The sequence below is a fragment of the Crassostrea angulata genome, chromosome 7 (assembly GCF_025612915.1).
Source record: "Crassostrea angulata isolate pt1a10 chromosome 7, ASM2561291v2, whole genome shotgun sequence".
NCBI classification, from domain to species: domain Eukaryota; kingdom Metazoa; phylum Mollusca; class Bivalvia; order Ostreida; family Ostreidae; genus Magallana; species Magallana angulata.
The window spans coordinates 25,230,385-25,244,095 of NC_069117.1; the positions used below are offsets into that span (position 1 = coordinate 25,230,385).

The 13,711-nt window shown below is 34.2% G+C and overlaps 1 protein-coding gene across 1 annotated transcript; it reads left to right on the top strand.

The window, feature by feature from the left end:
* The first annotated feature begins 452 nt into the window (after positions 1–452).
* On the top strand, positions 453–9,233 carry LOC128192981 (failed axon connections homolog). The gene is made up of 6 exons (XM_052866124.1): positions 453–1,409; positions 4,936–5,059; positions 5,374–5,576; positions 6,335–6,537; positions 7,252–7,368; positions 8,838–9,233. Exons 1-6 carry the CDS (start codon positions 1,396–1,398, stop codon positions 8,939–8,941), a joined length of 765 nt encoding a protein of 254 aa, XP_052722084.1. The 5' UTR covers positions 453–1,395; the 3' UTR covers positions 8,942–9,233.
* The last annotated feature ends 4,478 nt before the right edge of the window (positions 9,234–13,711 follow it).

Here is a 13,711-nt window from a genome sequence, read left to right on the forward strand (position 1 = left end):
ACTGTAGCAAATATGACCACCAGTCTTGCGTCATCTTGCACATATATTGTCTACACAGGATTGACAAAAAATACGGTGAATTTTTTTTACTGCGGGATTGATAAGAAATATGGTGAAGAGGTTTCATAATCATTTCGTCATTGAAAGAAAAGAAAGAGGAACGTCCACTATTACACAATGAAAAATTCAAATGACTGTGTGTTAACCAAGGATCAATGATCATGAAAGTGATATATTTATTGTAATGATATACAAGGAATATTCTTTAGTGAGAAAATTGTCAACTAAAGAATGCCACTTCTCATTTATATTTCTTTCTTGTGGTAGAGTGCTTTTAAAAAATATTTTAAGTTGATTTTGTTTCCTTCAATATATTTCTTATGCATTGATATTCTAAACATTTTTTGCATTGTTTGGATTTGCGGAGGTTCTTGTAAGGCAGAGCTGTATATAACTATGAAACGATTTATTAAAACAAATAGTGGATTATATAATCAAAATATGAAATTAATCTCTGCACACAACAATTTTTTTCTTCAAAAATACTTTTTGAAGTGGTGTTGTGGTGGCGTTGTCAAACCAATGAATATAAGAGTTTCTATCACATTTCGATGTTTAAAAAAACCCCTTTTCTTTACAATGGTAATGCCACATCTTTTCCCTCTGGGGTTTGTGAATTGGAGTAATTTTAATCCAATTATCTGCAGTTGAAAAAAAAATTGGGTGTAACTGTTGAAACCTGAGGGTACCACAATCTACTGAATGTTTTATATATCTCCATGAGCCCAATATAAACTCTTTTCATCCTCCAAGATTAGATTTTGGAGAATATATTAGTTGTAGAAACGGCAATATTTCAGCGCTAGCAATATCTTGATTATTTCTTTTTTCACATTCTGTCGCTTATCGCACGGATTCAAATCGTCGTTCATGGTTTTCGTGAGGACTATGTTTGAGAAATATCCGCACAGCCACTTTAAAGTTTGTGTTAATCTCTAAGAGCAATATATTAAAGCTCATATATAATGTTAACAAATTAAAAAGTCCAAATCGTACACATTAGTCGCATGGGCTCCGTGTCCAATAACACGCCAAGGATAAAATACTAGTAATATATGTTGATTCTTGGACTATTATGGTTATTAAACCATCATATAATCATGTACTTACTTTTAAGTATAGTTTTTGCAAATTTTTCTTTTTACATCAGTTCACAGTTCTTTGGAATTTTAATAAACGTGTGTTTATTACTGTACCCTGACTCGTCTTTTATACATATGACATTCAGTAAATTTTAACTCGAACACGCTTCCATAACCCCATGGTGCCCGATTGATTAATTTGTATTTGTATAGTTTTAGTTGATATAAGGTAGATATAAATCTGCGGCTCGAGATGAACTTCTTTAGGTAAGGTTTGCAGCAGGAATTTTCAAAAGATATACAATTTTGTTCACTATTCTAAAGTCGTTATTTTTTTTATGTTATACAAATGATTTTGCCGGACTTGTTCTATAACTACAAAAGGTCAAAGTTCATGATTTCAAATGTCATTATGATGAAATCTAAATAATTTCGTGAAAATATGTACATATTTATGTAATATGTACACTATTAAGGAGGTTATTTATGTTCAACAATATTCCCAAATAATGTCACAATTTATACAATTTATATCGTGTTTGGTTTTTATTATTATTTCTAATGAACTATTTCAAAACAGAATAAAATGCACCAAAAGTCAAAACTATTGACTTCTTTATTTGAAAGAAAACATCTTATTTGAAACCTTTGTTTGTCTACCAATTTCAGGAAAAAACTTTTCTTAGTATACGTGTAATATGGATGTTCCAAAACACTATTTAATACCATAAGTATAAGTACCGTAAGTTGCGGACTTTGTTTTCGTTGAAATTGAGCATGTGCTTGTATCTTGTTATTTTCTCTGTTAACTACAAAACATCGCAAAATTAAAAAAAATCTGAAAGCAACCATTAAGCCTCATAAATCTTGACGTCTTATATTAAGTAAAGGGTAGTTGGTGTTACTGAAAATAAAAACATATGAGTTATCTCCCTGTGACCCTTAACCTACCTTAAGAATTCAATGTAAGTAATATTAGTCATGGCAATCAGAAGGAAAAATATAAAGTAAATAGAGCCTCAAAAGTGGATTTGATGCAATCTTAATCCTTTACAAAGTTTTGGGTGTCTTGTCTGCACCCGAGAAACTGCTAACACCTTTGGTGTTTCAACACCTGGTAGATAATGTCCGTAAGTTATAATTAAATTTTAACTGGTTAGTTATTATTATGACATTAATTAAAAACCTACTCTTATTTTTGATAAACAATCCCGAAATAGCAAAAATAAGAGTAAGGAGGTGGACAGGCTTTGTCGGATCCAAGTCAGGGGTAGTTGGCAGCAAAGTATATGCTTGCAATGAAATAATATTGAATGGTTAGGTCGCTAGTAGATATATTTACTGGGAACTTATTTAAAGCATACATAAAAGGTCAAATCTGTCAACTCTTGAATAAATTAAATTCGTCTTTCGTGTTTTGAACGTGCAATTTTATTTTTGATGGACGGTACTTTCCATAACAAAGTAACCAAGGTCGCGAAATTACTAGTTCATGTAAAGGCGGAAAATGTAAGATTAGTTCATTACGCATCGCGAGCAGATAACTTGGATCGGACATCTTTCTTTAAAACAAAAACAAAAAGAGTTATTGAATAAAATAAACCAATTTGACTCTCTTTGTTATAAAAACTTTGATGAAATTTGACCTAAAGAACAAATTTACAAAAGAGATGCGACGCACCATACACCAACTCCCTGGTTTGAAATAAAATAAACAAAAAAAAGGTATATGGACCACATCGCTATCTGAGCATCAAAAGGCATAACTCAAATCAGCATTACTGTTTCAAAATAAAAATATCTTGACTAATAAGTACAGTAGATTTTGCTAAAAAAAATCTGCCAATATTTATCCTCATATTTTTAATGGTAAATACTATAACCCTCAGGCATACTAGTTTTTGAGAAGAAGATTTTTAAAGATTTTCTCTCTCTATTCTTATGTAAAACCTGATCCCTCATGGTGGCCCTACTCTACCCCCAGGGACCATGATTTCAACAAACTCGCATCTACATAACCGAAGGGTGTAACACACAAATTTGAGCCTTCCTGGCCCAATGGTTTTTGAGAAGAAATCGTCCAACAAATATTTAATTTTAATTTTTGATTTTAAATGTGAGGCTTGTGTCAAATTTGGTATAAATCAGCCCAGTGGGTCTGGAGAAGAATGTGATAATATGAAAAGTTTACGCCAAAGCCGACACTGACGACGACAGAAAATGATCTAATCTTGATCAGAAAAGCTCACTCGAGCCTTTGGCTCAGGTGAGCTAATAAGTTTATACATTCTAATGTTTCCAGGCAAGTGCAACAAAAAGATTCAAGGTCACTTTAAACCAATGTTGCTGTTGCATTTTGATTTTAATTTTAAAGTTTAGGATAAGAAGGCTACGATGGAAAAATCTGACACAGAACATATGAAGTTGTTTTTTAAAATATCTATTCAAACATATCAAGCAGTGAAATATATTATGAATGAAATATGTAAAAAGTGTTAATTACCGCGCTTGCAAGGCATTTCATTTAGTTTACTTGTAAACTTAAGTTTATTGATGAGATAAAAAAAAATACCAGTCTTTGGTTACATTTCTACTTTCAAATACCATGCACACTTTTTATCAGAAAAATCGATGTGCAGTTCACAAAATGGGACATATTCATTCCTTTCACGAGTGAAGGAATTTTTGCGAAGCCAGTTGTTGTTAGGTACCTCTTACGGGGTCCCGTGAGCGCAAAACAAAACGAAAAGACGAGTAAAAACGCGTTTTGAACAAAAATGATATGGCAACCACTGCACTGGCAAGGAATATCCAATGAATGAGGAAACAAGACAGACTGAAATCCAAGCACACATACTTCAAAAATCTTCAATAATTGCAGACCTTTTTCCTGTGTATGTTATAACATCGCACATGCGCAAACCACACAATGTCAATGATCGCTTGGATTTTAGAAACGGTGCGTTTTTAGCAACTGTGTTGGATGTAGTGCCACCGGGGTTTTCAAAAAGATGCAGACGTTATGCATTCTATATGAATGACACACGTGTTCGATGTGCATGCGAAGGGAGCACTATCTGTGCAAAACAATAAGGATACCTTGGAAATTCTTTCAAAGAATAAAGATATTTTGCATTTGATTAATTGTTGTTTCCTTTATTCTTTTTTACAAGCATTTTACTTCAATGTGTAGTTTATGCATTTAGAAGTCCGTGCAACCTGAATGCCTCGATCGGAAAGCAACAGATCGTAATTTCTCAACCGGTATATATACACCAGTGGCAGTAGAGGAGCGATCAAAACTAATATGGCGTCCAAATACTTTAATGAATTCATGTCATGTCATTTTATGACACTACTTTAAAAATGGCGATTTAAATGTTTTGTTATAATGTTTGTATCAAACTTATCGGCTGAATACATGTCCCACCGCAGTTGTTATGCTTGTTACGTACATGTAGTAAGCTTATGAAACACAGATCATGAGTTCGAATCCCCCTGGAGCTTTTGTACATATTGACTGTATCAAATTTTAGAAATCGTACTTTTTTTTTATTCAAAACTGAATATACATTTTTGTCTATTTGCCTCTCATACATCATCTTGTCTTACATACTAAAACATTTTTCTGCTGATTTGAGAAACAATGTAGTGAGTTACCTTAATTACAACATATATGTCTTTGTTCACTACAGTAAAAAAATGAAAGGCACAACGTGGATGAAAAGAGTGTTTCTAACAATTTCATGTAAAGCTTTGTTGAAATTTATTGTCAAAATAACAAATTTTTCAGGAAGACTTATCCCCCGAACACTGTCATTCATCATAATGTCGGCCGAGGACCGTATGCACCAAGCCTTACCCCGTTTGCCGTGAAGCTGGAGACCTATTTACGGATGACAAAAGTCCCATTTATGGTAATGTTTTAAATTTTGAACTACTTAGAAATTGACATACATATGATGGGTTTACATGGTTGCACATGTACATACCGTAATAATATGGTAATTATTTTTTACTGCTCTAGCTGCGGTTTTGCAATAATTCCTTCACGCCAAAAAGTTAACTGGAAACTAGTAATTGTTTTGTTTTACAAGAATATCAGCAAATGACATAACAATAAATGTCAAGCCATGAAAATTTCAATTTTAGATTCGAATTTTAACTTCGGCGATGTTTTCTAATATATGACTTTAACAGTTTTAAAAAATCAAAATAATTGCGTTTCAAGACTGAAAATGACAGTGGCAGAAACAGAAGTTCTAAAGGAAAACTGACCTGGATAGAATACAATGGACATGAAGTAGCAGACTCAGAATTCTGTATCCAGTTTATAAATAAAACATTCAACATTGATCTAGACAAGAACTTCTCTGATGAAGAAATTGGGGCAGGTAGAGCCATCCAAAGGATGGTGGATGAACATCTGTATTGGTAAGAGAATAATAAATAGCGAAGAATGTACACGCTTTCCACATCAATATTAGTAGAACGAATTTAAAGGAAAAAACTGTAAAAAAAAAAAAATATACATATTTTTTAATCATAGAAAATAAAGGTAAAGCTTTGAGAAAAAAAAGATCTCTTTTGGTATGATAGAAATAGACTATTTCTTTCATTTAAGTGATAAAATTTTTTGGGGAAATTGGTATATTTCAGTGTTTAAACCATCTATTTCTATAAACATGGATTATGAGAATAGATATTTTTTAGTTTTATGTTGGTGCCTAAATAAGTAATAAACAATCTTTTTTAAGTCGGTCGGACGGAGAAGTACAAACAAATGATTTGTATATGAAAGTAGCGAAAAATTTAATTATTCATCTTTGATTATGGCCGGGTAATAATTAAAACACTTAATTTCAAACAAGTATAATAGGTTTAAATCATAAGGGGAAAGATTTTTCCCCAGAAAGAGGTCCGGGTTTCCCGCTCCTCCTCTCCGCTTTTGTTGACCGTAGTCCGTCATTGGTTTAATAGATGTTAAAAAGGATAATAAAGATGAAACCCTGAAATAAAAGGGGGGTTCATATTTCTATTGTGGGCTTGTAGATTTAGCTAGGCTTGAAAAGAAATTTTCACTGGATATTGCACAATGGTAATAACAGCCAACTACTGCCATGACATGTTGGAGGGGGAAAAAACCACTTGATTTTGACATTTTATTCATTCAAATGTGTCCTTGTTTATAGGACAGTTGTTCTACAACGCTGGGTGTATGATCCCAAGCATGGAATTGATGTCAAAAAACACATGAAGGTTCCGTGGCTTGTTTTCTGTATTGGCAGAAACAAGATAAAGAATCAGAGCTACGCACAAGGAGTAGGCAGGCACACCGAGGAAGAGATGCTTCAAGTGATGGATGAAGATCTACAGGCCCTGTCAAAGTTCCTAGGTATCATCATTTACACCCTTTTCTTAGGGGGTGGTAAAGAAATGTTCTTTTTTAGATATCACATTAAAACAAGAGTCCCATTACTCAGCAAAGCAACAATAGGCACGATAAAATCAGCTTAATGGAGTCATAATACAAAACATGTGGGCATTAACAGTATCAAAGCATAAAGTTATATATTTTATGTGCTGCAGTAGATTAATTGTACGAGATAAACTAATTTTAAACTACTACAAATTTTATAAAAGCGAGCAAGCTGATCAATTCAAAATTTAAAAATAAATATCGAACGGTAGATCAAGATGTACATGTAATAACAGAACATGAAATATACTGGACAGATTCAACAATCCAAAATGTTAAAATTTTTAATGTAAGTAAGAAAATGATTACATGAATAGTCCTGCAACCAATCCTTACATAGAGTTATTTTAACGAGACTTTGAACTTTGGGTAGCTGTATCATATAGCAATATCATTTGCGCAAGGATTGTAGGTCATTCAGTTATAGTATAGTAATCAGAAAGATATGTCCGACTCTAAGGACATGTCTACGTAATCTGCGCATAGTTTGATTTCAAGAGACCAGCGTCGTTTTCAACTTCAAAGGGGTAAAGAGGTAGATAAATAGATTATACCAAAGGTCCAAAGTCGTGTTAAAATGGCTCTATATATATTGAGGCCCTATGGGTCACTGTCAAATAACGTTTGCAGGCAAAAAGACGTTCATGTTGGGTGAACAAGCCAGTCAGACTGATTGCGCCGTGTTTGGAATGTTATCTCAGATTCACTGGCAGGGCTTTGGAGGTGCAGCAGAGAAGTTGTACAAAAGTAGGTATTTTGCAGGGAAGTTGTTTGAAAGGGCATGATTGTATATGATAAATGTCATGTTGAATAAGGCAAGGAGCTTTAATCAAATAAATAAATGAAGAAAGAAATAGTGACAGATATGTTTTACAGAAGCATTGCATGTCAACAGAATTTGTTTTCTGTAATTCTTTGCTTTCTTTTTTTTTAATTACATTTTTTTATTTTACAATACATATAACACAATCACACATATATACATTCAGGTCATGATCTTATAAATATAAAACAAAAGTATTCAAGTTGATACAATTTGTATTATTGAAATGAATAAAGCTCTTGAAGATAAATATTGAGAAAAAAATTTTTCCATTCCACCCATCTATCATTATGTTCATCACAAGAAGTTTATAAATAAATTAGAATCAGAAGGAGGGGTCTCTCCAAATAATATCATGTTATTAAAATATTCTTTCAGCATGATATATATGCATACTTAAACTACTCCATAAATCTAAAGCAAAGGAACAGGATGTGAAAACATGTTCAATAGTTTCAACTTCATTGTTACTAAAGGAACATATACATATTGTAAACGTACTACATTTGGTTGTGTTTTCTATTTAGTGCTTTTGGCGGAATGCTGCTTCCGCTAAATCAAGTACATCGCTAAATGCCATACATGTATGTAAAGGAATAGTCACATTCAGGAAAACGCTCGTTTAAATCCACGCCAACTTGTTCAAAAACTAACTTCCGCTAAATATCGTATACGTCAAATATAATAATTTACAGTATATCATTGCCAACTATTTTTATCTTTTTTAAATATGAGTTTACTGGAAGAATTTTATGTAGATTTCTGTATTGTAGCCACTGTACAGTAGTATCTGTTGTAACTTTAAAACATTCTTAAGTCTTTAATCACATCCTGTAAAATTAATTCAGAATAGCAATTCATGACAATATTTAAATTCCATCGAATATTTAAGAAGGAATAATAAATTGAAAATTTGTATTGATTAAAATGTAAATAGGTTTAGTGCATTTCTTGTACAAAAGTAATTCTAACCAGTTAAAAGGTACAAAAAAACCAACAGTATTTTCATTGTTCTTCTTTGAAAAATTTGAGTCTTTAACAAACTTTCGAGCAGCGCTAATTATGCTGCTATATTGTATAAAACATATTTTGTCAGAAATCTTAGATAAAAGAGAATTAACTATTGTCAGAGAAGTTACTAGTTAATTCAGTACTAAATTCAGCCATGAAGTTTTCCGCATGTAATTAGTTCTTTGAATGCTCTTTGAATTCTAAAATGTAAGAATAAATTCAGTCCATATTTACATGCATGACACGTATGCATAAAATATATCTGAACTTAACATTGCTAACTCGGAGATAGTTATTCACATATTACTTGTATATGTTGATTATTTATTTTGATTAATGTTTATGATCTATTTAAAAATTATTACGTTATATCATTTTACAGAATATCCCAATTTAAGCACATACTGTGAACGGATGAAAGCGGAGTTCTGGCCAGACTGGGACGATTGTATTACCCACGGTGGGACGAGGAAAGCTTCCAAATGAATGCATAATAATAATAGTATCGATTCATTATGCATTTCACAATAAGTGTCACAATAGACCCACAACAACATTTTCGTCACTTTTTTTACATAATTTGCATAATTGTATTTGTATTTTGTGATTATTGTTTTGTTTATAAAATTCAATTATTTTGACTGAGCGTTTTGAAAAATGTTGGTATCTATCTTGTAGCGGATGCATGTGCTAACTTGGAGACAATTCTGAAATTCTGAACATGAATTGTTTATACAAATGTTGTGTAATTTAGTTTACAATCTCTGCTATTAACAGACACTCATTTTCTCCCTGCAATTACATGTATGTACACTTTTATAATGATTTTTCATAGAAAAATTTGTCATGCATGCAAATACATTTCCAACAGAATTTTTTATCTTAAAAAACATTTGCACTAAATCTGCACATAAAAAATAAGGAAGGAGAAAAAAAAGAACATCAGAATTAGAAAAAAGTAAGGCAGACGATAATTAAGGAAGACATCTTTCACCTTGTAACTTTAAGCATTTGTCGGTGGTCTTTTTGAATATCTTTACTCGGCTTTCTACTAAAAATTCTCCAGAACAAGTTGTATTTAAGTTGGTGATATAATGGTACATGCTATTCCATTATTACCCGATTCTCAGTATTTCAAGATTTCAACCATGTAACGTGCGGGGGTTAGAGCACAAACAATCCGATGTTATTCTGCGCATAATATCAATGCTAACGCGCGGGTTTCAAGCACAGTTAGCCCGATATCACACACACTCCACTAATGTGCGTGGTTCCAGCACAGCTATCCTTTCTATTACACTCTCCACTAACGTGCGTGGTTCCACCACAGCTAGCCCGATATCACACTCCCCACTAACGTGCGTGGTTCTAGCACAGTTAACCCGATATCAAACACACTCCACTAACGTGTGTGGTTCAAGCACAGTTAGCCCAATATCACACACACTCCACTAACGTGCGTGGTTCCAGTACAGTTAACCCGATATCACACACACTCCACTAACAAGCATGGTTCCAGCACAGTTAACCCGATATCACATAAGCTCCACTAACGTGCGTGGTTCCAGTACAGTTAACCCGATATCACAAACACTCCATTAACGTGCGTGGTTCTAGCACAGTTAGCTTGATATCACACACTCCACTAACGTGCGTGGTTCCAGCACAGTTAACCCGATATCACACACACTCCACTAAGTGTGTGGTTCCAGCACTGTTAGTCTGATATCACACCCACACGACTGACATGGGATTTTAGCACAGTTAGCCCGATATCACACGCTCTCCACTAACGTGCAGGGTTCTAGTGCAGTTGACACAACTTAACTCTTTCAGATATCAATCTTTTCTTTTTTACCTTTTTTTTGGGGGGGATAGACATTTTTTTTTATAACAAACAGATGGCAATGAAATGCCAGGAAAGAAAACGTTAACATTCCCACATATAGTTGGTAAAATAATTTTACACCTCTAATGTCCAGCATTTTTTTTTAATTTGCCATGAGATGTTGAGAAGATCAAAAACTGTGTCAGTGAGGTTAACATTTTTTTGTACCTGTCACACCAAATGGTGTTCCCACAGCGTGTTCACGGCGTTGTAAAATTAATGGAATCGCCGTAGGATCGCAAGGAAAATTCAGAAAAAATGTACAATTGTATTTGAAAATTTTACACTGGAGATGTCACGGCGTCCTGACGGCGACCGAGGCGTTCTTACAGAGCTCCCACGGCGTGTAACTGCGTTTCCACAGAGATCTACTTGGCGATTGACTGCGCTCTCGCTGAATGTCTGCCGAGCGCTTATGACGTGCTAGGAGTTTTTACCGCGCTTCCACGGCGTGCTCTGCGCGCTGACTGCGTCCACAAGACGTTTTTTACTTCTTGGTAGATTGATGTTAATTTCTTGGTAGATTAATAATAAGTTGTACAGTTGTATGGGAAACAAACAGGAATTTGCAACTAGTAAATAAATGATAAAAAATTGTTTTGTTTTAATGAATAGGTACATTGTAACTACATGTACTTTTAAATAATTTGTGAAGGACTAGGATAAAACACCTAGTAGTCAGGTCTACAATGAATGATCCGTTATTAGTTGTTAGAAAACATAGAAAAGATTTGAACATCGGAACCAAATGACATGAATTTCATCTATGTCCTTTGATAGGTCTTAGAATATTAGCAAATGCTACTTTTTACATAGTCATCCAAATCAAGTTTAATAATTACTACATCGCTTGCTATTGTACAACAGCCATTTTTCGAGTTTCCGTGGTCTTGATGACAACGCACTAGAGACGCCGTGAGAGCGCGATACAAACGCTTATAAACGCAGAAGAAACGTCAAGAGAGCGCGATAAACGCAGCAACAACTCTTTGGGTCGCTGCGTAAACGCAACCAAATGAAAAACAACTTGTTCAAACGCTGTGGATGCGCTGTTGAAGACTTTACGGCGTTGTCACTGCGATCTCACTACGCTTCTACGGCGTGTAAATCAAAACGCAAAGCCACGGCGCGTACTTTGTGCATGTTCAAAGTGCGCGCCGTCGCATGGCGTTCTAAAATGTTCTAGGCGATCCCACCACGACCTACGAAGATACCGTTGCGTTGTTACGGCGCTGCAGGAGACTACTGAGTTTTAAGGACGCCGCGGGATCGCCGTAAGGACGCAGATCCGGTGTGACAGGGGTTTAATTACAAGCGATTACATACATTAATCTAATTTGACCAAAAACAAAAACAAAAAACTTAACTAATGTTTTCATAGCTGCTGGTAATACTATATTTTAAATCTATAACCTGTAAAATTTAAGAATAAAAGCTCAAAGATCGTTAAACTGGTTTATAAAAATTTCTCTCTTGGATAGGTTTAGAATTTTTTTAATTTTAAACTTTTACTGTTACACGTTTATTAGACGTTTATCACATGTAGAGTTTATGAAGAAATTGATTAAACACTTTTTAAAAAATGGCAAAATTTCAAATTATTGCATAAGAAATTAATAAGTTAGGTGGTGAAAAGTAGTATGAAGGGGGACATTATACCCCACTTTGAGGTTCAAAAAATTTTAGGTTCAGTGTAGACCAGGAAGGTAATTAGGGAGGAGCGTAGCAGGAAGTTGATAAGTAGTATTAATGCGAGGATTAGCATGATGAACAACGTTTCTTCCTTATTTATTTGATTTCATTTGATTTATGAAGATATCCAACACAATAAGCACACTGTGGTTAATTATATGAATTGGTGATAAAAAAAAATAAAAAACCGTTCCAACGGAATACAACAGATGACGTTATTTCATTAAACCTTGAAATATCAATTGTATTGAGTATATTACACAATCGTGACTCTCGGCGAAATACTCTTGTTACAGCTTGATCACACTTGTTCTCATGTAAACAATAATACTAATTATATATTAAAACTATTAAGAGTAATATGGTGTATTAAAAAAGAGAAACAAATCTGATTTTTTAATAAAAATGATTTTATTCAAATATATAGACATATTAAAATGGAATCCACGTTGTTTGAAGTCTGTAACGAGATTTTGCTTTAATGTTTTTATTTTCAATTGTTTTTTCTTTTTGAGCACTGGCTTTTCTGTGATAAGCGATTCCTCGGATTCCTTCGTAGATAGATTGGCTGATGTTGTTTCAGGCTTTATCGAGTCCTCGGATTCGGTCTGAGTTGACATGTCAAGGTTCTGTGATTCCTCCGGGTGTGGTAGGGCTATCATGTTTTCAGATACATTTTCTGCCACGACTCTCTCCGCGTCTGCTTCGGAATTCGCGCGATGTGTCTCCTGGAGTGTCATGAGACGGCAATATTAATGCGAGGATTAGAATGATGAACAACGTTTCTTCGTTATTTATTTGATTTCATTTGATTTATGAAGATATCCAACACAATTGAGAGATGAGAGTTGAAATAATTTAAATCACAATTTATGGGGAACAAATTTAATGAAATGTGTCCATATGTATTTCCCGAGGATATGTATTAAGTGTAATAAAGTTGAGGGAAATTAGATATTGTTTTTACAATAGATATGAATTAAAAAATACGAGGAATCAAATTTAAGATATTTCTTGGCTAATGATATCAGCAGATTGTATCACCATCACCTGTGATGTCATGGAAAATCTCATGACATCACAGGTATTTCCTTGTGACTAGGACGTCAAACATTATAATCACGTGATGACTGCTATATAAAATACGATGAACCCTATTTCTGATTTATTTACGAGACTGTCCTCACGAAAGCATGACTTCCAAATTAGATTGCGGACCCCATTGCTTGGAGACAGATTCTGCAGTGTTTTCCAAGCCTACTACGTCGGAACCTGTGCCTTCTAGATTGGCTCCCGCTGCAAATTTTGTCTTGTCAACAGGCATACGAGCAACCTCAGGCGAATTCATGAAAGCAGGGAGGTCAATCCAGAACATCTCTTCACCTTTCCTACTAAACTGGAACGAATGGAAACACCCAAAGTATGCCAATTTTACCGAACGTTATGCCAGCTTTTGAGATTGGCCAAAGTTCCTCAAAGGTCCCAACAAGAAGGACTTGGCTAGAGCTGGTTTCATCTACACCGAAATTGGAGACAGTCACCTGTTTTTCGTGTGGATTGTCTCGCAAGGACTGGGAACCCTTCGATGATTCCTACAAGGAATATTTCTTTCGGTCAAAGAATTGTGTTTATGTTAACATGGTGTCAGACGGGAAAGATTATTGAGTTAAATATGT